The 19,857-nt window shown below is 29.3% G+C and overlaps 4 protein-coding genes across 10 annotated transcripts; 2 read left to right on the plus strand and 2 right to left on the minus strand.

The window, feature by feature from the left end:
• Positions 1-1,763: 1,763 nt before the first annotated feature.
• Positions 1,764-5,248, plus strand: LOC109599130 (facilitated trehalose transporter Tret1). Of its 3 annotated transcripts, none has more exons than XM_020015075.2 (3): positions 1,764-1,947; positions 2,592-2,721; positions 3,655-5,248. In XM_020015075.2, exons 2-3 carry the CDS (start codon positions 2,664-2,666, stop codon positions 5,019-5,021), a joined length of 1,425 nt encoding a protein of 474 aa, XP_019870634.2. In that variant the 5' UTR covers positions 1,764-1,947; positions 2,592-2,663; the 3' UTR covers positions 5,022-5,248. The 3 variants fall into 3 exon arrangements, with proteins under 3 accessions (XP_019870634.2, XP_019870635.2, XP_049824012.1); XM_020015076.2 differs by having other exon boundaries at positions 2,602-2,721; XM_049968055.1 differs by having other exon boundaries at positions 1,764-2,721.
• A 2,291-nt stretch (positions 5,249-7,539) lies between these two features.
• LOC109599129 (facilitated trehalose transporter Tret1) lies at positions 7,540-10,994 on the plus strand. Of its 3 annotated transcripts, XM_020015074.2 has the most exons (3): positions 7,540-7,943; positions 9,420-10,402; positions 10,464-10,661. In XM_020015074.2, exons 1-3 carry the CDS (start codon positions 7,883-7,885, stop codon positions 10,476-10,478), a joined length of 1,059 nt encoding a protein of 352 aa, XP_019870633.1. In that variant the 5' UTR covers positions 7,540-7,882; the 3' UTR covers positions 10,479-10,661. The 3 variants fall into 3 exon arrangements, with proteins under 3 accessions (XP_019870633.1, XP_019870631.1, XP_019870632.1); XM_020015072.2 differs by having other exon boundaries at positions 7,547-7,943; positions 9,420-10,994; XM_020015073.2 differs by lacking the exon at positions 7,540-7,943 and adding an exon at positions 7,962-8,353 and having other exon boundaries at positions 9,420-10,994.
• A 438-nt stretch (positions 10,995-11,432) lies between these two features.
• LOC109599102 (facilitated trehalose transporter Tret1) lies at positions 11,433-15,746 on the minus strand. Of its 2 annotated transcripts, none has more exons than XM_049967812.1 (3): positions 15,575-15,746; positions 14,478-15,521; positions 11,433-11,786 (listed from the first exon to the last, which is right to left on the minus strand). In XM_049967812.1, exons 1-3 carry the CDS (start codon positions 15,651-15,653, stop codon positions 11,476-11,478), a joined length of 1,434 nt encoding a protein of 477 aa, XP_049823769.1. In that variant the 5' UTR covers positions 15,654-15,746; the 3' UTR covers positions 11,433-11,475. The 2 variants fall into 2 exon arrangements, with proteins under 2 accessions (XP_049823769.1, XP_019870604.1); XM_020015045.2 differs by lacking the exons at positions 14,478-15,521; positions 15,575-15,746 and adding exons at positions 12,884-12,966; positions 13,357-13,527 and having other exon boundaries at positions 11,433-12,830.
• Positions 15,747-16,175: 429 nt separating this feature from the next.
• On the minus strand, positions 16,176-19,795 carry LOC109599101 (facilitated trehalose transporter Tret1-like). Of its 2 annotated transcripts, XM_049968320.1 has the most exons (4): positions 19,575-19,795; positions 19,342-19,435; positions 17,616-17,706; positions 16,176-17,561 (listed from the first exon to the last, which is right to left on the minus strand). In XM_049968320.1, exons 3-4 carry the CDS (start codon positions 17,686-17,688, stop codon positions 16,231-16,233), a joined length of 1,404 nt encoding a protein of 467 aa, XP_049824277.1. In that variant the 5' UTR covers positions 17,689-17,706; positions 19,342-19,435; positions 19,575-19,795; the 3' UTR covers positions 16,176-16,230. The 2 variants fall into 2 exon arrangements, with proteins under 2 accessions (XP_049824277.1, XP_019870603.1); XM_020015044.2 differs by having other exon boundaries at positions 19,342-19,795.
• Between the last annotated feature and the right edge of the window lie 62 nt (positions 19,796-19,857).

Consider the following 19,857-nt stretch of genomic DNA (forward strand, 5'->3'; position numbering starts at 1 on the left):
AAAAATTAATTTTAAATGTGAAAAAAAAAAAAAATGAAATTCGTAAGAACAAATTTTTGTATATTTTTTTTTTCAGAAAAGTTTATTATAAATAGCATATTTTCAAGAAAAAAAAAATAGTCGATAACGTGATTTTTCAATTTTTTATAAATTTTATCATAATAAAAATTCAAGTCTATATTTTTTCATATATTTCTTTAACGTTGTAGTTATTCTATTAATGCCTATTTTAAGTTCATCATTATTTTCAAAAAAAAAAAGAAATAGTAACCTAAAATATTTTTATCAGAAAGTTTATAAAAACTAGAATATTTTCAAAAAAAAAAAAAAAAAAATTGTCAATTTTTATGATTTTTATGTTTTTCCAAATTTGAAAATATTTTAGTAATAAAAGATTTTCTAATATTTATATAATAACAAAAACTTATATTATTTTAAATAAGCATCATAAAATTTCTTAATTAATTTTTTAATGAACAGTTTTTCTTAATTTTTTAAATAAATACAATCAATTAATTAACAGTTTTTATTTTTATTAAAAAAACTAATTTAATTAATTAATTTAAAACCTATTTTTTTTAATGAATATACTACAATTAATAAAATAATAAAAAATTCAGTCGATAATAAATATAACTTTATCTGTTGATGGTGAAATTTGATTTTTTTTCAATCAAACTTTTTCGTAAATTATTGAAAATTAATAATGTATTAAAAAAAATATGAAAAAATTATAAATATTTTTTTATTAAATTTAATAAAAATTGCAATATTTTCAAAATTGAAAAATTGCAATATATGTTATAATATTTATAAAAAATACTCATGTAGTATAACAATTTTTTTTCATAAAAAGTTCAAGGAAAACCCGTAAAAATCGTCATTTTTTTAAATTTAAGATTGATTTTTTGCAAAGAAATATATTTTTTTTAGTGTATCAAAACATACTCTTTAATGCGTCGAAGGGGAGAATATTTTGAAAAAATAATTGTCGACAGTTTTGGCTGAATGGCTGAAAATAGGTGGAGCAGTGATTCTAAACAATTACCGGTAACTGGAAATAAAAAGTTTTTGAAACCTTTTATTAAACTTAAAACATTTTTTTTATTTCACAAGGATACGAAATTATGGTTGACGTATGTATGTACAATTATCTGTAATAACAAAAAAATAACTCATTATGGTGTCATTAAACCATTTCAACAAAGTAAATTCCGTCATTTAAACGACGGATTTCGACAATTTTATTTATAATTGAGAAAAAAGTATAAAGAAACTTAATTTTGTAAATGCAATAAAAAATATAATGTCGTATAATTTTAATTGTTTTTTAATTAAGTTTTAATTCTACTCAAAGTTCAATGACTTATTATTAATAAATATGAATAAAATATTGGAAGAAGAAACATTTTTTATAATTATATAAGTTGCCAAGGTCAAGCTGATCATGACCAAGATGTGGCACAAATATAACTGCACTTTATATTACTTATGTTTAATTTGTAATAAAAGATTTTGTCTGGCTCCTTAAACATCGATATGACACGTTGATTTTAAAGTCAACCTTACCTCACGCAGACCACAAACACAAAAATGACAATTTTTTGTGACAAGTTTTTGATGGAAAATTACCAAATAATTAATTAATTTGTAATCTTTAACGCCAAGTATGCATAATAAGCAATACATGTGCTCATGATTTATGATATACACAATTTCCAGTAATTTACGATATACCACAAGGCTTAAAAAACACAGAGTTGTGGACAAAAATTAACAACTTCACTAAATCTGACCTTCACATACAAAATACGTGTTCTAGATTAACTGTTAATCGTTAATCGTACTTTACTAGGATTACAACAGTTGTAAAAAGGAATGATGTGGGTGTTCAGTACAGTTTAGTGAAAACGTCGTGAAAGTTGTTACGTCCAATAATTTTTTGTTGTAAGTTTTTGTGATTAATGTTGTTTAGTGTTAAATTAAAATTATTAAAGTAAGTTTGATTAAATCATCATTTACTTATTAAAAAAAATAAAAAAGACCTATTTATATCACTTTTGCACAACAATATACAATTTATCTATCTATATTTACGATTAAAATTTAGATAAATACAATGTAATAGAAGTCATAATGGGTTTAGACTGGTTCAGACATGAGCACACAAAGCGTACCTAATCTCAGTCTCCCCAAATCATTTTTTTTCTATACAACAGCAGTTATCCTTTCTACCTGGTCACTGTTTGTATCGTATTTCCACCCCTGTATCTCCCCGGAGGTGGATATAAAAACCCACCTATATGCAACAAAGAGTTCAGTTCGAAATTTCATACTCGAAGGCAACCAGTAGAACCATCCAGTAATTACCTCCCGTTCGGACGTAATATCGATGTAATTAAAAAGAAATATACACTCGGTTGGATACAGACCAACATTGAATTAAACGCGAGCCTTGAAGCCGATGGTTACTAGAAAACGGCCAGCAACAAAGTGAATGCTTATCTATTGATGATTTGATCAAGACTACGTAATGATTTAAGTAATTTTAATCAATTAACATGCACACTGATAAATTGTCAACGATCTAGATTTTATTAGATGTAGCAACTCTTTCGATACGATCAGCTGTGATAGTTTACTGTGGTAGTGGTTTAGTGAAGATGAGTTTCCTGGACAAATTCAAAGGGACAAAGAAACAATGCATCGCTGTATTTACAGGTAAGTGAAACAAAACAAAATTACAAGAAATTGAAGCAGTGACAGTCAATAATTTAGTTGAATTAATTTAAAAAAATGGTTGAATAATTAAATTCATGAAAATTTGTATCAGAATATTTAGACTGGTGCTTCAGGGGAATATAAATTAAAATTAAATTCCCTTGGTTTAATGAACCAGATAAGTTTAAGGTTACTTGAATTAATTATTAAAATAATAATTTGGTAATATATTCAAGTGTTTTCAACAAACCTAAATTGAAATTATAATTAATAGAGATCTACAACTGATTAAATTCAATGAATGTTGCGAATTGTTTATCTTATCTGGATAAATAGTAACAATAATCCCATATGTCTAGTTATAATCAATACAATAGATGATAAAATAACTTTAATTTTAAAATTACTAATTGAATTATATTAATTATTTTATTGCATCATTGGTGGTGGTGGTGCTATGACAGAGAAAAATTGTTCACGTTTTTAAACTTATTTATATAAGTAAAAAACAAATAATCTTAATATTGTTGTAAAAATTGCTGTAAAAACTTTCAATATATAATTTGAGATTCTGAAAAGTTCTAATTTTTTAATAATTGTAATATAAAATTTTTCGCTGAAGTGGTACTAACAGTTTAAAAACAAAAGGTAAATGTAAGTAGTATCTAATTGAATGGGAGACTGTAATTTATTGGCTTATAAAACAATTATTATGTTAAGGTTTTGGATAAATTTGCATAGGTCTCATTGTATGAAATGATTTATAACATATTACAATTCATTAAAATTTATTTAAAACAGTGCATTTCACTTATTTATTGCACATTATCACCTGAATATATTATATAAGGCAATACCTTAAAATAGCTTCACCTAAAATATTTAGTTAAACACACACAACATTATAATTTGCTCAAATTTTTGAAATTTTAGGGACAATATTCGCAATATCCGATGGCATGCACTACGGCTGGACGGCGCCGGCCGCCGAACGGCTCCTGAGAGAAGACAGCCCGATCAAAACGACGCACAAACAGGCGGAATGGCTGGAGCAAATTCTGATGCTGGGAGCCTGTTTGGGTCTGCCCATAACCATCTTGCTGGCCGATCGCATCGGAAGAAAAGGATCTCTACTGGTTGCCTCAGCTCTGGCCCTTTCCTCTTGGTTCCTGATCGGGATAGCTTCGAAGATCGAAATGATATTCGTCGCCAGGTTCCTGAGCGGAATCGCCGGTGACATGGCTTTCGTTTCCGCCCCCATGTATATAGCCGAAATAGCCGATCAGAAGATCAGAGGGTTTTTGTCCAGTGTTATATACCTCATGATGCTGTCGGGCATCATTATTACGTACTGCGTCGTACCGTTCACACCTTTGTACGTGCCTTGCTTAATTGGAGGCACGTTCGTGCTCCTCGAACTGATAATCTTCCCATTCATGCCGGAATCCCCGTATTATTTACTGTACAGAAACAGAGAGGAAGACGCGAAAAATGCGTTGAAAAGACTCAGGGAAAACGAGGACGTGGATAAGGAATTCGAGGAAATTAGGGATGCGATGATAAGAGAAAGAGCAGTGAAGGGACGACCACAAGATATTATTCTAGTCAGTAGTAACAGAAAAGCTTTAATGATAATGAGTGTACTTAATGCCGCTCAGCACTTCAGCAGTATTAGTGTGATGTTGATGAACCTTCATTCAATCCTTGCAGCTGCCGGTTCAGTGTACATCGCACATTCCACTGCCGCCATTATGTTCTCTTTCATGATGTTGATCTCAGCAGTTACTGCATCGTTGTTCATAGACAAATTCGGAAGGAAAGCCTTAATTATAAACTCAAGTATTTTAACTGGGCTGTGCCTGTTTACCATTGCGACGTACTTTTATTTGAAGAATACAGGCATGAACGTAGATGCGATTAGTTGGATACCTGTTGTAACTGTGATGGCTTACGCAATTTGTTTCAAGTCTGGTTTAGGTATGGTTCCTATAGTACTTACTGCAGAGCTGTTCCCTACCAATGTTAAAGCACTTGGTATGACTCTTGCTGATATTAATTACATTATTTGGGCTATTGTTTCCTTAAGTATTTACCAATGGTTGGAGAACACCTTCGGTATGCACGTACCGTTCTATTTGTTCGCTTGTTCGTGTTTCATCACGGCGATCTTTACGTACTTTTTCATTCCCGAAACTAAGGGTAAAACGTTGGATGAGATTCAATATATTCTTAAAGGGGAAACTCCACCACCAAGAAGTAGTGCCACCCAAGCTGAAAAGGAACAATTTATAGAGAAGTGATCAATTTTAGAGTATGTGTTAATTATAAAGACTATTTTTATAATTTAATTTCGCTAAGTGTTATATAAGAGATAAAGAAATATTTATATAAAACAAAGCAGATGAACTTAATTGGATTATAACTGATATTATTAGATATGTTTACTTTTCTTCCAAGAATGAATTGTATCATTCAGTTTATTACTGAAATTATAAAATTGTTGTAATAAATTATTTTTTTACTAGAACTACTTTTTTCTTTGTTTTAGGTTGATATTATATTAAAAATGCAGGTAAGTATATTTTGTGACTTGATTCATACTAATAAACGTATATGATTTGATGAATCAGATCACCTCTATAATTTTATGTTTATGTTAATTTCTTGATTTTATTCATACATTTAATTAAAAAAGTAAATAATTGTTTAATAAAATTTTGAAACAAATTGAATTTTCTCTAATTAATGTGGTTTCATACAAATTCTATATTTTTTATTTATTTTTATCTTTACTATATTTATATAATGAACAAAGTTTTTACATTTTTTTAAATTTTACATAATTTATTTTTTATAATTCTTTAAAATTTTTTGTCAATTTAAATAAATACTATAATAACTAAATATTACTTCACTTATTCTATATTAATTTTAATTTTTTTTTTTTTTCATTCAATATAAAATTAATGTGGGCTCTTTATGTGCTAATTTCGGCCCAAAGGTAAAAATTTTGAACTCCAACTCGAACCCGTTTTTTTATTTTTGAAATAGGGGAGTGTAGCTTGACCCCGCACTGAATTTCAGGGACTGGGACTAGCAAATTCAAAACATCTATTTTTTGAAATTTCTGCATTTAAAAATTTTGTATAAAAAAGTTATGCTATGACCAAATTACATTATTTAATTACCGGATTATCTTATGACAAAGTTGAAAGGAGCAATTTATCGAGAAGTGATTTTATTAATTTTAGTGTTGATTATAAAGACTATTTTTATTATTTAATTTCATTAAAAGATATATAGAAGATAAAGAAATATTTATACAAAACTAAGCAGGTGAAGTCAATTAGATAATACCTGATATTTTTTAGATAAGATTACTATCAGTTTATTACTGAAATTATAAAATTGTTGTGATAAATTATTTTTTTACTACAAGAGTTTTTTAATTTGCTCTACGCTTATATTATTAAATGTGTAGGTAAGTTTGTTTTGTTTCTTGATTCATATTAATAAACGTAAATGATTTGATGAAGTGTAATTAGGTTGATTGAATGTTATTACATAGGCAATGGATAGTTTATATTTGTCTCAGTTATTCCAACAAACGACATTGATTTATCTCTTATAAGTTGTTGCATAAAATTGGACAGTCTATGATAAATTATATTTTAATTATTGTTGGTTCAAAAAGAGTTAAGGGAAACAAGGATGTGGATAAGGAATTTGGAGAAATTAGGGAGACGATGTTTACTAAATCCTTGCTGCTGCTGGTTTAGTGTACCTCACACATTCCAGTTACTGTAACGTTGTTCATAGACAAATTTGAGAAGAAAACTCAAGTATCTTAACTGGGCTATTTCTTTTTACCATTGTAACGTTCTCTTATCTGAAGAATACAGTAATGAACGTTCCTATAGTTCTTACACCAGACTTTCTGATATTAATCACATTACTTGAGTTATTGTTTCTCTAATTATTTACCAATGGTTGGAGGACACCTTCGGTTCTATTTGTTCGTTTGTTCTTGCGTTACCATAGATACTTTTAAGTACTTTTTCAACCCTGAAACTATGGGTAAAATGTTGGATGAGATTTAATAAATTCTTAAAGAAGAAACGCCATTCCCCATTTATAAAGGAATAATTTATCGGGAAGATTTTATCAATTTTAGTGAATTACTTTTTTTATAAAGTACATTTTTAAATGATATGTAGAAGATAAAAAAATATTTATACAAAACATTTTTAGCAGATATATTCAACTAGATTATAACTGATATTATTTAATATGTTTACATATATTCCAAAAACATAATAATAATAATAAATTATTTTTTTCCTAGAAGTGTATAGGTAAGTATGATTTGTATCTTGATTCGTACTAATAAACGAAAATGATTTGATGAAGCGTAATTAGACTGATTGAATGTTGTTACAAACCAATTGGATTTTTTTATGTTTATATCAGCTAGTTCAATAGATGAAATCGGTTTATCTTCCACAAGTAGTTGCGTAACATTGCACAGTGTGTGCTGAGTTTTCTGTTATTATTGCTGACCGCAAAATTTTAAGTGTTTACTTACACCACATCGTAACAATAGTGTTGTTTTTTATATTTTGTTGACAACATATTATTTATTAGGAAGATTTCCTATTAACATTTTTTATACATCAAAAAAAAATTCTAAATAAATAAGTGACCATTTTAGAAATTCAAATGTATTCAGGAAACACATTGTAAAATGAATATCTTTAAGTGCCGACTTGTGCACAACCTTGGAATTAACAAAAACCATTATTCGATAGATAACACATATTTGTTTAAACGTTAACATCCTGTGGTCGTGTACGAGTACAATAACTAATTAATACCGAATATGCCGTCAAATATGTTCGATCTATTAATACTACAAGTAATAAGCGTGTAGCAACGTGGAGCTAGTTAACTTGGCAAAAATTTCGCTCACGTATTGGTAGATAAATCGGCGCCAAATTTCTGAACTATGTTAAACCCACCTCTGCTTTTGTGATCGTTGCTCGCGCTACGCCTGTGGCAAATGTCCGATTCCTATTTACAGAGCAACAAGTGGAAATTGATCAGTTGCGTCCGTTAAGTATGAGTTTGCTATTTGTAGAGGGTTTCTAGTTAATTTATTGCGATGGGGAGTGTTGGCAACATATTCCAAGGGACTTTTCCACAATTGCTAGCAGCTGTAACCGGTAAGCTACGTTAAATATTATGTGTAATATTTTTATTATATTTTGCATATAATCAAACGGGGGTTATGATATTGAAATACAAACAATTGTAAAAAAAACATTAAGAAATAATAACGTATTAAAACAAGAACAATGTGTCAATTTAATCAGTCAATTTTCACTTATCAGACTTTCAGGAATTCCAATTAAATAGCTCAACAATCGGTTTAATTGTTAAAACACTCCGAAACACTAACAGTATAAAATGCTTCAGTTGTTTCGTAGTCATCGTAAGGCTTAACGTAAATCGATATTCGTCTGTGATATGAAAGATAATTTTGGCAAGCAAGCTCAATAAATTAAGGGAATTATGGGGAACATTGGGAACATTTTCGACGGGACTTCTACACAAGTTTTGGCAGCTGTTACTGGTAAGAATTTCATTGGGCACACAAAAAATTTTCAATATTAATTATTTTGCATAACAAATTAATGCAAATTGCTTATTGTTCGCCATATAAAGTGAAATCATTTAAATTACCATTAAAATGAAACAATGAATTATTAAACTGTTATCACATATTAATACACACGACTTTTTTAAACGTTTATTGGAACTTTTTTTTCTAATTCGGAATGTATAATTTCATTACAATGTTTGATGATACAAGCACCCAGTTATTAGCAGCAATTACCGGTGAGATAAAATAAATAATATGTGAAATTTATTTATTTAAATTAAAATTTCCTTTAATGATTTTTAAAAAGTTTTTAATAGTAATAATTTGAATCTATGAAATAAAAAGAATTCATTAGAATTCCTTAATTAACTAGCGACCGTTTTTAATTAAATGACAAATGGTGCTTAATTGTCCTAAAATTATTTCATGTTATACCACTAATTTATGTACTTGAATATAAATACATTTATATTTTTGTAGTAAAATTATCAATAAAAATTTATTGGCAATTAAACTAACATATTTTTATTTTCAAAATATATTAATAAAATCAGTCTAAATATAGATAATTCTGATATATCACATCAATCAATTGAATCATTTAGCTCAATTGACACGAGTCTGTAATGCCACACTCTTTAATCAATAGTAAAATGTCACGCGATGAAACACGCATTGCAATTTTAAAAACTAGCGGTTTCCCGGATTTAACTCTAACTAATTATTTATAATTAAAACCACATTTTTATTAAACAATTAAATTATATAATGTGCAATTCGTTTGGAGATCTCAAGTTAATTAAAATGTTATTCTTTCTATAATATTTATCTAATAGTTGATTTTATTATAAAATATATTTTTATTAACATACAGAGTGTTAAAATATCTGGATAAATGTTGAAACTTATTTATTCGGTGTACACATACTTTAGTAATATAATTAACCATGTTTTTGTTTTGACTGATTGTAAGAATGTATCATAAACGTAGTCTTATCTTGTGAAATAAATTGTATCATATTGTTTTTTCCTACAGGCACCTTGGCAGCAATATCCGATGGCATGCACTACGGGTGGACCGCACCCGTAATCCCGATACTTCTGAGCGAAGACAGCCCCGTCAAAACGACAAAACACCAAGCGGAATGGCTGGAAACCATGTTGATGTTGGGTGCTTTCTCAGGTTTACCCACCACCATCTATTTCGTCGACAAGATCGGAAGGAAATACTCCCTACTTCTCTCTTCCTTAACCACTTTGATATGCTGGACCGTCATAGGCGTAGCCAACCGAATCGAGTACATATATGCGGCAAGATTCTTCAGCGGGATGGCCGGCGATATGGCCTTCGTGGCCGCTCCCATGTACATCGCTGAAATAGCCGATCAAAAAATTAGGGGGTTCCTTTCCAGTATTATCTACCTGATGATGTTAATTGGCATATTTTTGATTTACACCGTGGCACCGTTTACAGCTTTCTACGTTCCGTGCATTATAGGTGGGGCTTTGGTGCTCGTCGAGTTGATTGTATTCCCGTTCATGCCGGAATCCCCTTACTACTTGCTGTACAAAGATCGTCCGGAAGATGCCAAAAAAGCTCTGATTAGATTCAGACAAACGGAAAACATCGAAAAGGAGTTCGAGGACATTTCGGCGGCTGTGAAAAGACAAAGGAGTGAAAGAGGCAATCCAAAGGATCTCATTATGGTTGACAGTAACCGTAAGGCGTTATTAATCATGACTGTATTAAACGGGTCTCAGCACTTTAGCAGTATTAGCGTAATACTTATGAATCTCCACTTAATTTTAGAAGCAGCTGGCACTGTTTATCTTTCGTCCAGTTTGGCAGCAATAATATTCTCGATTATAATGTTTTGCGCCGCCACGACTGCGTCATTCTCCATTGATAAGTTCGGAAGGAAAGTTTTGCTTACTACATCCAGCCTTTTAACCGGTTGTTGCCTGTTGGTTATTGCCATTTACTTTAACTTGAAGTACCAAGGAGTGGATGTTTTACCTGTAAGTTGGATTCCCATTGTCTGTATAATGATTTATGCAGCATCTTTTAAACTTGGCTTAGGAATGGTTCCTATAGTAATGACAGCAGAGCTGTTTCCTACGAAAATGAAGGCGATTGGAATGACTTTGGCCGATGCCATGTATGTAATATTCGCCATTATATCTATTGAACTTTATCAATTGATTTCTGACAGTTATGGAATACATGTGCCTTTTTATATTTTTTCTGCATCTTGTTTTGCCACTGCTTGTTTTACGGCGTTTGTGATACCAGAAACTAAAGGTAAAACATTGGATGAGATTCAGTTTATATTAAAAGGAGAAAAACCACCACCAAGAAAAGATGTAGAAAATGAAGGAGAGAAAGATTTATTTTTATAATGTATTTTTGTATTCGAAATATTAGCATAATACCTAATAGTATTAGATAAAATATTGCTATTTAAATGTGATATTACTTTAATAGGAAATTATTGTTTGATAATTCAAATTTTCAATATTCAAATACCATCCATCCAACCACGTATTGAAGTAATAATATCTAACAAGAACATTCTGTTGTTATTCTTATTAAAAAATATATGAAACTATAGTAGTAATAATTTATTTAACCTATCCTAAGTACATAATATAAACAAATACAAATATATTTATGACTAGGTAAGTTAGTTAAATTTACACTGTTACATCAACATATAGGCAACTCAGGTTACATTTGCCTATATTATTCTTTATATTGAGCTGATATCTTCAATTTATTATATGGTATATAATTTAGAAGAATTAGAAGATTCATTCTAATTCTCAAATTATTTCACAGTTTTTATGTAAGGATATAAAAATATTATTTTATTCTTAGCTTCATCTATTAAAGTTTAATTGACTGATTTTTGTATATTTATTTTTCATAAAAATAAGAGCTGTTCAAATATCTTGAGTAAGTTAGAGTAAGAATAAAAGCTTTATTATTAGTATTAATACTTGATATTAAGTATTATTTAGATACTTCATCATATTAATGAAACACTCATTATACAATGTATATTTATTAACAATTAAAGTTCATATTAATCTTAGCTTACACTTTTCGTGTCAAAATCTTCAATATCTTTTGGATGAATTTCTCCCTTTAAAATAAACTGAATTTCCTCCAAAGTTTTCCCTTTTGTTTCGGGAATAAACAAGACAGTAAACATTGCTGTGAAAAAACAACTGGCCGAGAACAAATAGAACGGCACATGAATTCCATAAGATTGAGACAGCCATTGATACAAATAAATAGAAATCATTGAAAAAATAACGTACATGGCATCAGCTAATGTCATTCCCATGGCTTTCATTTTAGCTGGGAATAATTCAGCTGTTAAAACAATTGGAACCATACCTAAACCTAATTTGAAAACACATGCGTACACCATAACTGAAACTATGGGTATCCAACTAACAAATAAAACATCAACTCCGGAATTTTTTAGCGTGAAATAAATGGATAGTGCCAACAAACATAATCCCGTAAGAATTGAAGAAGTAATCAATAAAACTTTTCGTCCATACTTGTCCATGAAAAACGAAGAAACGGTAGCAGCACTTAGCATAATAACAGCAAAAATTATGGCTGCCAATGATTTTTCTATGTAAATAGAACCGGCTGCTTCAAGAATTAAATGCACATTCATAATCATAACACTGATGCTACTGAAGTGTTGAGCTCCGTTTAGGATAGCTAGAATGATTAGGGCTTTTCTGTTACTTTTAACGAGAATGAGGTCTTGAGGTCGGCCTTTTTCGCTCTTTTGTCTTTTAATTGCTGCTGCTATTTCGTCTAGTTCCTGTTCCACATTACCGTTTGGCCTAAACTTTTCCAGTGATTTTTTAGCTTCTTCTCGTTTGCCTATATACAATAAATAATAAGGGGACTCAGGCATAAATGGAAATATAATCAGTTCAATTATGAGCAGAATGCCAGCTAGAATAGATGGCACTACGAAGGGTACGTAAGGAGTAATAGAATAAATCGTAGTTATGCCGAATAGCATCATAAGGTAAATTAAACTAGATAAAAAGCCTCTAATCTTATGATCAGCAATTTCAGCAATGTACATGGGACCAGAAACGAAAGCCATGTCACCACTCATGCCACAAAAAAATCTGGCAACATAAAAGTACTCCATTCTATTAGCTAAAGCTATTATGATCCAACAAAGTAAGCTGGAAAATGAAGCCAGAAGTAGAGACTTTTTCCTCCCGATTTTGTCTACCAGGTAAATGGTAACCGGCAATCCAGAAAACGCCCCAATGTTGAGGATATGTTCGAGCCATTCACATTCGTGCAATGTGGTCTTTATGTGACTATTTTCGCCCAGTAGGATTGGTATAACTGGTGATGTCCATCCATAGTTCATACCATCGGATACAGCAACTAATGTTCCTAAAATTTTAACTTGGTTAATTTGCTCGGTGTTTTAAAAATAAATTATTTACCACTAAGAACCGCTATTAGTTGAGGTAATGTTCCTTGGAACATGGAAAATATGGACTGTGACTTCATTGTAAGTTATCAATTTCTGAAATAAAAACTAACGTTTAAACATATCTAACAATTTCTGAAGTACTGCTGTTTAACAAACTGATTTTTATCTGATTTTAAGTTGAAACAACTTGGTACCAATTTACTAAAAATAACGTGTTCAAAAATAAATATTTCAGTGTCATTAAAAATAAGTTTGAGCATTTATAATAAACAATTTCTTTAAAATATATTTTATTTTAGCACGATAATGTCATGCTGAGGCGGAGATTACCAATGAAATGAAGAATATTATTGTTTATCAATAAGTAATGGTCATTTTTAAATATTCAATATTGATTATTAGAGGTTCATCCAAAATTTTTAAATATAATTATTCTAGTAATTTGTGTTAAATTAATAATTAAAGTTAATAAAATGTACATACCCTTATATAAATAGCACAAATTTTAAAAGACTTCGATCATATCTTACGAATCACTGTGTCGATAACACTCAACACAATTTGTTTAAGTCTTACAATTATCAACACATGTCTATTTAAATTTACTAAATTAAAATGGAATTGTTTCAACTCAATGCTGCATAATATACTTTATAATCTTGAATTAAACACTTTGCTATTGGACCACGTAACTCCAGCGGAAAAAACTAACTTAATTATTTAACATTTCTAACAATTTTTAATTCAGTCTATAAACCATAATCTTAGATTAACTTCAAATGATTGTATCTAAAAATATTTGTACAGCCATTTTAAATTTAGTTGACATATATGTTCATTACACTTTTATTTATTCTTTGACATTATAATTCTTTATCGATAGTTTTTGATTTTTAACAATCGATAAAGTGTAATCTAACATTATCTTAATATGCTTGTACCATAAGTTTTACATTATTTAATGTCCAAAAATTATGTATAGTTTTTAAAAATTATTGTTTAATTACTGTAAATTATATAATCAAATTATATGCAAATTATAATATAGGACAACTATTTTTAGATAATAATTTACAAATATTATTTTATTCTTAGCATTATTTAATAAAGTTTAATTAATTTAGGTATATTTAGTATTTATAAAAATATATAGATTCAAATTTATATTTTCAGTGATTGAGAGTGAGATTAAATGTTTATTATAATATTAAATATTATTTAAATAATACAATATATTAATAAGACACTGACTAGACACCGTATATTTATTAATAATTACAGTTCATATTAACCCTAGTTTGTATTTTTTGTATTAAAATCCTCAATATGTTTTGGAGGAATTTCTCCTTTTAAAATAAACTGAATTTCCTCCAAAGTTTTCCCTTTCGTTTCGGGAATAAACAAGATAGTAAACAATGCAGTGAAAAAACAACTGACCGAGAACAAATAGAACGGTGCATGAATACCATAAATTTGAGACAACCACTGATACAAATAAATGGAAATCATCGAAAAAATAATGTACATGGCATCAGCTAAAGTCATTCCTATAGCTTTCATTTTAGCCGGGAACAATTCAGCTGTCAAAACTATTGGAACTATACCTAAACCTAATTTGAAAACACATGCGTATGCCATAACTGAAACTATGGGTATCCAGCTAACAAATAAAACTTCAACTCCGGAATTTTTTAGTGTGAAATAAATGGCAAGCACTAACAGACATAATCCTGTAAGTATTGCGGAAGTGGTCAATAAAACTCTTCGTCCATACTTGTCCATAAAAAACGAAGAAACAGTTGCAGCACTTAGCATAATAACAGCAAAAATTATGGCTGCTAATGAGTTTTCTATGTAAATAGAACCGGCTTCTTCAAGAATTAAATGCATATTCATGATCATAACACAGATACTGCCGAAGTTTTGAGCTCCGTTTAGAAATGCTAAAATAATGAGTGCTTTCCTGTTGCTTTTAACGAGTACGAGATCTTGTGGCCTGCCCTTTTCGCCTTTCTGTCTTTTAATTGCTGCTTCTATTTCGTCTAATTCATATTCCACATTACTGTTTGGCCTAAGTTTTTCCAGGGACCGTTTAGCTTCCTCTCGTTTGCCTATGTATAATAAGTAGTAAGGCGATTCGGGCATAAATGGAAATAGAACTAGTTCAGTTATGAGCAGAACGCCTGCTATTATGGATGGCACTACGAAGGGTACGTAAGGAGTAACTGAATAAATTGTAATTATGCCAAAAAGCATCATAAGGTAAATTAAACTAGATAAAAAGCCTCTAATCTTTTGATCTGCAACTTCAGCAATGTACATGGGACCAGAGACGAAAGCCATGTCACCATTCATACCGCAAAAAAATCTGGCAATGTACAAGTACTCCATTCTATCGGCTAAAGCTATTAGTATCCAACAAAGTAAGCTTCCAAATGATGCAAAAAGTAGAGACTTTTTTCTTCCAATTTTATCTACTAGGTAAATAGTAAGTGGCAATCCAAATATGGCCCCAAAGTTGGGAATTTGCTCGAGCCATTCGCATTCGTGTAACGTGGTCTTTATGTGACTGTTTTCGTCCAGTAATATTGGTATAACTGGGGCTGTCCATCCGTAATTCATACCATCGGATAAAGCAACTAATGATCCTAAAATTTTAATTTAGTTAATTAGCTTGGTGTTTTAAAAATAAATGATTTACCACTAATAACAGCTATTAACTGAGGTAGTGTTCCTTGGAACATGGAAAATATGGACCTTGACTCCATTGTAACTATCATTTAAACAGATCTTACAATTCCTGATGTATTGCTGTTTATTACTATCATATCTTACTAACCACACTGTCGATAATACACAACACAATTTGTTTAAGTCTTACAATTATCAACTTATGTCTAGTTAAATTTACTAAATTAAACTGGAATTGTTTTGACTTAATGCTGCATAATATATTTTATAATCTTGAATTAAACACTTTGCTATTGGACCACGTTACTGTAGCAAAAAAGAATATTATATCAAAGTTTAATACCTATAAATATTTGTAGAGCCATTTTAAATTTAGTTGAAATATATTCATTATAGTGTTATTTATTTTTTGTATTATAAATTAGTTATCAATAATTTTGGTTTTTGTACAGTCAATAAACTGTAATCAGAGATTATCTAAAAGTGTAGTACCATCATATACAGTATTTAATACCCAATAATTATGAATAGATTTTAAAAATTCACCCACTGTTTATGTTCAAACTAGTTCGGTTCAGTATTATTTATGGATTATAAATAAATCAAAAATATAAAAATATATAAATATTTATTGATAAAATCAATTTTAAAAACAAATACAACAAATTAAACACTGTCATTACTTCCTTTACTTTCTCCCTTCAGCATAAACTGAATTTCATCCAATGTTTTGCCTTTGGTCTCTGGTATTACAAACATAGTGAAAATGGTGGTACAAAAACAACATGCAGAGAAAATATAAAATGGAACTTCCACACCATACGGCACTAAAATCTGGTACAATTGAATTGAAGCAATGGAAAATATAACATACATTGCATCAGCTAATGTCATGCCAATAGCTTTCATTTTAGCCGGAAACAGTTCCGCAGTCATGACGATTGGTACCATTCCAAGGCCCCATTTAAATGCAGCTGCGTATATCATTATTGATACTATCGGAATCCAACTCACTGATAGGACATCCATGCCTTGATTTTTTAATGTAAAGTATACAGCAATTGCCACAAGACACAGTCCTGACAAGGTTGTTGAGAATAGAAGCAGTGCTTTCCTTCCAAACTTGTCTATGCAAAATGAAAACATTGTGGCTGCAACCAACATTATAAAGGCGAAAATAATGGCAGATGTTGAGGAGTGTAGATAAACAGCGCCGGCAGCTTCAAGAATTGAGTGGAGGTTCATTAACACAACACTAATGCTGCTGAAGTGTTGAGCACCATTAAGTACTGTCATAATGATTAGTGCCTTTCGGTTACTTTTTACCAGTACTAAATCTTGAGGACGGCCTTTTTCAGTTTTCTGTCTCTCTACTGCAGCTTTGATTTCTTGGAACTCCTTTTCCACGTCTTGGTTTTGTCTGAATCTCATTAAGGACTTCCTAGCTTCCTCTGGCTTATTTTTGTAAAGAAGGTAATAGGGTGACTCCGGCATGAATGGAAATACGATTAGCTCTAGAAGTACAAGACCTCCGCCAATAATTGAAGGTACGTAGAAGGGTACAAACGGAGCCACTGCGTAAATAATAAATATACCGATGAGCATCATAAGGTAAATAATACTGGAAAGGAATCCTCTAATTTTTTGGTCAGCTATTTCTCCTATGTACATGGGTCCCGCAACAAAGGCCATGTCTCCGGCCATCCCCCCGAAAAATCTCGCAACAAAAATGTACTCGATACGATTGGCTATTCCAATCACTGTCCAGCTGCATAAAGTGGTCAGGGAAGCCAGCAACAACGACTTTTTCCTTCCGAACTTGTCTACGAAGTATATAGTAAATGGTAACCCGGCAAATGCTCCTAACATTAGCATTGTTTCTAAAAATTCAGCCTGGTGAATAGTTGTTTTTACGGGGCTGTTCTCGCTTAGTAAAATTGGAATAACAGGAGCGGTCCATCCGAAGTTCATTCCATCTGACACAGCCACTAATGTTCCTGGTGTTGTAAATAATTAGTGGTGTTTTACTTCTTTTTATGTTAGTTATTTACCTGATAAGACAGCAATTACTTGAGGTAAGGTACCAGAAAACATGGAGAAAATTGATGTTTGTAAAAAACCCATTATGGTTTGTTGTAATTACTGCGAAGTAAAACAATTATTTGAATGACTGAAACTATAAGTTATAGGGTCATAGCATACACATACTATTTAATAAATAAAATTATTATTAATTAACTATTTAAAGTTGAATAAAAGTTAAAATTAATTATTTTTGAATTTAAATTCATGGTACTATAAAATTTGTTCACTTCTACATTTAAATGTTAATTTAATAATTAAGTTTTTTTGTATTGAAATTTTTTATTAATACTTACCTTTAAAATTTGCTTTTAAATTAATTGATTATTATTAACTAAACCTAAATGTTACTAAATATTTCTCTATAAAAATAGATAAATTTAACTAAACAATTTAATTACTTTAATAAATTTAAATCCATAATTATATTTCAAAAATAGTAATTAATTATTATTATTAATAAATTAAGTAATAAATATTTGGAATAAAAAAGTTTCTTTTTGAAAAAATAATATTATTTTAAACAAATTTTAATAACACTTTACCAAATGATTATTTTTAACTAAACTCAAATTTTCTTTAAATTCAATTGTATTTTTATTTTATTTTATATAACTACACAATTATTATTTATTCAGTTTCTTAGATGATACCTAAATGTTAATCCAATGGAGAATTATGATGACAGATTAATCAAAAATAATTCCTCCAAAATATGTTTACAAAATCTCCAAAATAAATTGGATAAGAGTCATTTGTTATATTGAACATAAAGAAATTCAACAGAAAAACTCATTCAATAATAAATATGTGGAACTAAATACAAAATACTGAAAGAATATTTTCATATCAAAATTTACACTGATAATGTTTTCAGATTTAAATTTCAAATTTAAATTAAATAATAATTAATTAATTAGTATTATATTTAATTAATTTTTTAAATTTTTTCTACATTATTTTAAACTAAACTCAAATTTTCTTTAATTTTAATTATTTTATTTTATAACTATTTTATTTACCAATCAAAAGAAGGAGGACGTTTATCAGTTGATAATTATATCATGTTTTATAAAAAAATATTTTCTACAAAAATGTTTACAAATCTTTTAGAAATAAATTAAATAAAACAATATTTGGAACGTTACATAAATTCTACATAAAAATATATAAATAAATGGAAAAATTTATGGAATCAAATACTGAAAGAACTTTTTCATACCCAAATTTACACTAATAATATTTTCAGACTTAAATTTCAAATTTAAATTGATGATTAATTAATAATTATCGACATATTTTTATTGTAGTTGTCTAGGAAACAAAAAGGAACTCTCATTAAGACTACAATGTATTAATTTATTTGTTAATACTAAGTTATCAATGATTATTTGTATTATGTTACTAATTATTTAAGATCTTAATATAATATTTTAAGAATATTAATTTAATTATTAAACTGAATATAACTTGCTATAAAGAAAATTTTCTAGATTTGAAAAATCCATTAAGTGATATTTAAATTATTTTTTAACTTTAACTGGACATACCCTTTAAATAAGCAAAATAATTACCCCGAATATATAAAAAAAGATAATTATCTGGATTTAAAATAATTTTGGAGGTTTTCTAAAAAACCTATACATAAAACTGTAAAACTAAATAAAACAACATAAAATTGCATAATTTACTAACACGTCAAAAAGGCCATAGTACTTTGAAGTATACCCAGTTTGTATACTTCCGTTGTCTCCAAGTAATGTCCTTTTTCACATTTAGTCATAGGCACCTGAAATAAAATAAATTTTGGTAAAAAAGGGTCATATTATCCCAGATTTAGTTGGTGCTCTGTGCAACACACTTTATCAAAATCTGTGAATAATTCTTGTCCCTTTCCACACAACTTTCCAAAAATTTTAAGTACTTACAAATCAACCACACACTTGTGATGTTAACGAAAATTTTCGTGGGAATGTTTTTATCACTGGTCCATGTGATTTTATATCTAACTTGTTTTGTTGACTTTTAACCCGGTGTAATTTATGAAATAATTCAATTGCAAACGTTATAAGATTATGGTCAAACAAATGTTTGTTGGATTCATAATTGACGAAATAAATTAAGCACACAATATTTTTTTTAATATAAACTCGAGGTCATTTTGTGAGTTGATATCTAATTTGCGTCATGTGAAATTTATACAATATTTTT

This window comes from Aethina tumida, chromosome 5 (assembly GCF_024364675.1).
Source record: "Aethina tumida isolate Nest 87 chromosome 5, icAetTumi1.1, whole genome shotgun sequence".
NCBI classification, from domain to species: Eukaryota; Metazoa; Arthropoda; class Insecta; order Coleoptera; family Nitidulidae; genus Aethina; species Aethina tumida.

Bases quoted from the DNA above. Each gene is read 5' to 3' on its own strand.
- LOC109599130 (XM_049968055.1), top strand. From the start codon at position 2,664: ATGAGTTTCCTGGACAAATTCAAAGGGACAAAGAAACAATGCATCGCT. The intron at 2,722-3,654 runs GTAAGTGAAACA...TTGAAATTTTAG, and splicing joins ATGCATCGCTGTATTTACAG to GGACAATATTCGCAATATCC.
- LOC109599129 (XM_020015072.2), top strand. From the start codon at position 7,883: ATGGGGAGTGTTGGCAACATATTCCAAGGGACTTTTCCACAATTGCTA. The intron at 7,944-9,419 runs GTAAGCTACGTT...TTTTTCCTACAG, and splicing joins ATTGCTAGCAGCTGTAACCG to GCACCTTGGCAGCAATATCC.
- LOC109599102 (XM_049967812.1), bottom strand. From the start codon at position 15,653: ATGATAGTTACAATGGAGTCAAGGTCCATATTTTCCATGTTCCAAGGA. The intron at 15,522-15,574 runs GTAAATCATTTA...TTAAAATTTTAG, and splicing joins GTTAATAGCTGTTATTAGTG to GATCATTAGTTGCTTTATCC. The intron at 11,787-14,477 runs GTATAGTTCCAA...AATTAGGTTTAG, and splicing joins TGTTTTCAAATTAGGTTTAG to GTATGGTTCCAATTGTTTTA.
- LOC109599101 (XM_049968320.1), bottom strand. From the start codon at position 17,688: ATGGGTTTTTTACAAACATCAATTTTCTCCATGTTTTCTGGTACCTTA. The intron at 17,562-17,615 runs GTAAATAACTAA...TTACAACACCAG, and splicing joins AGTAATTGCTGTCTTATCAG to GAACATTAGTGGCTGTGTCA.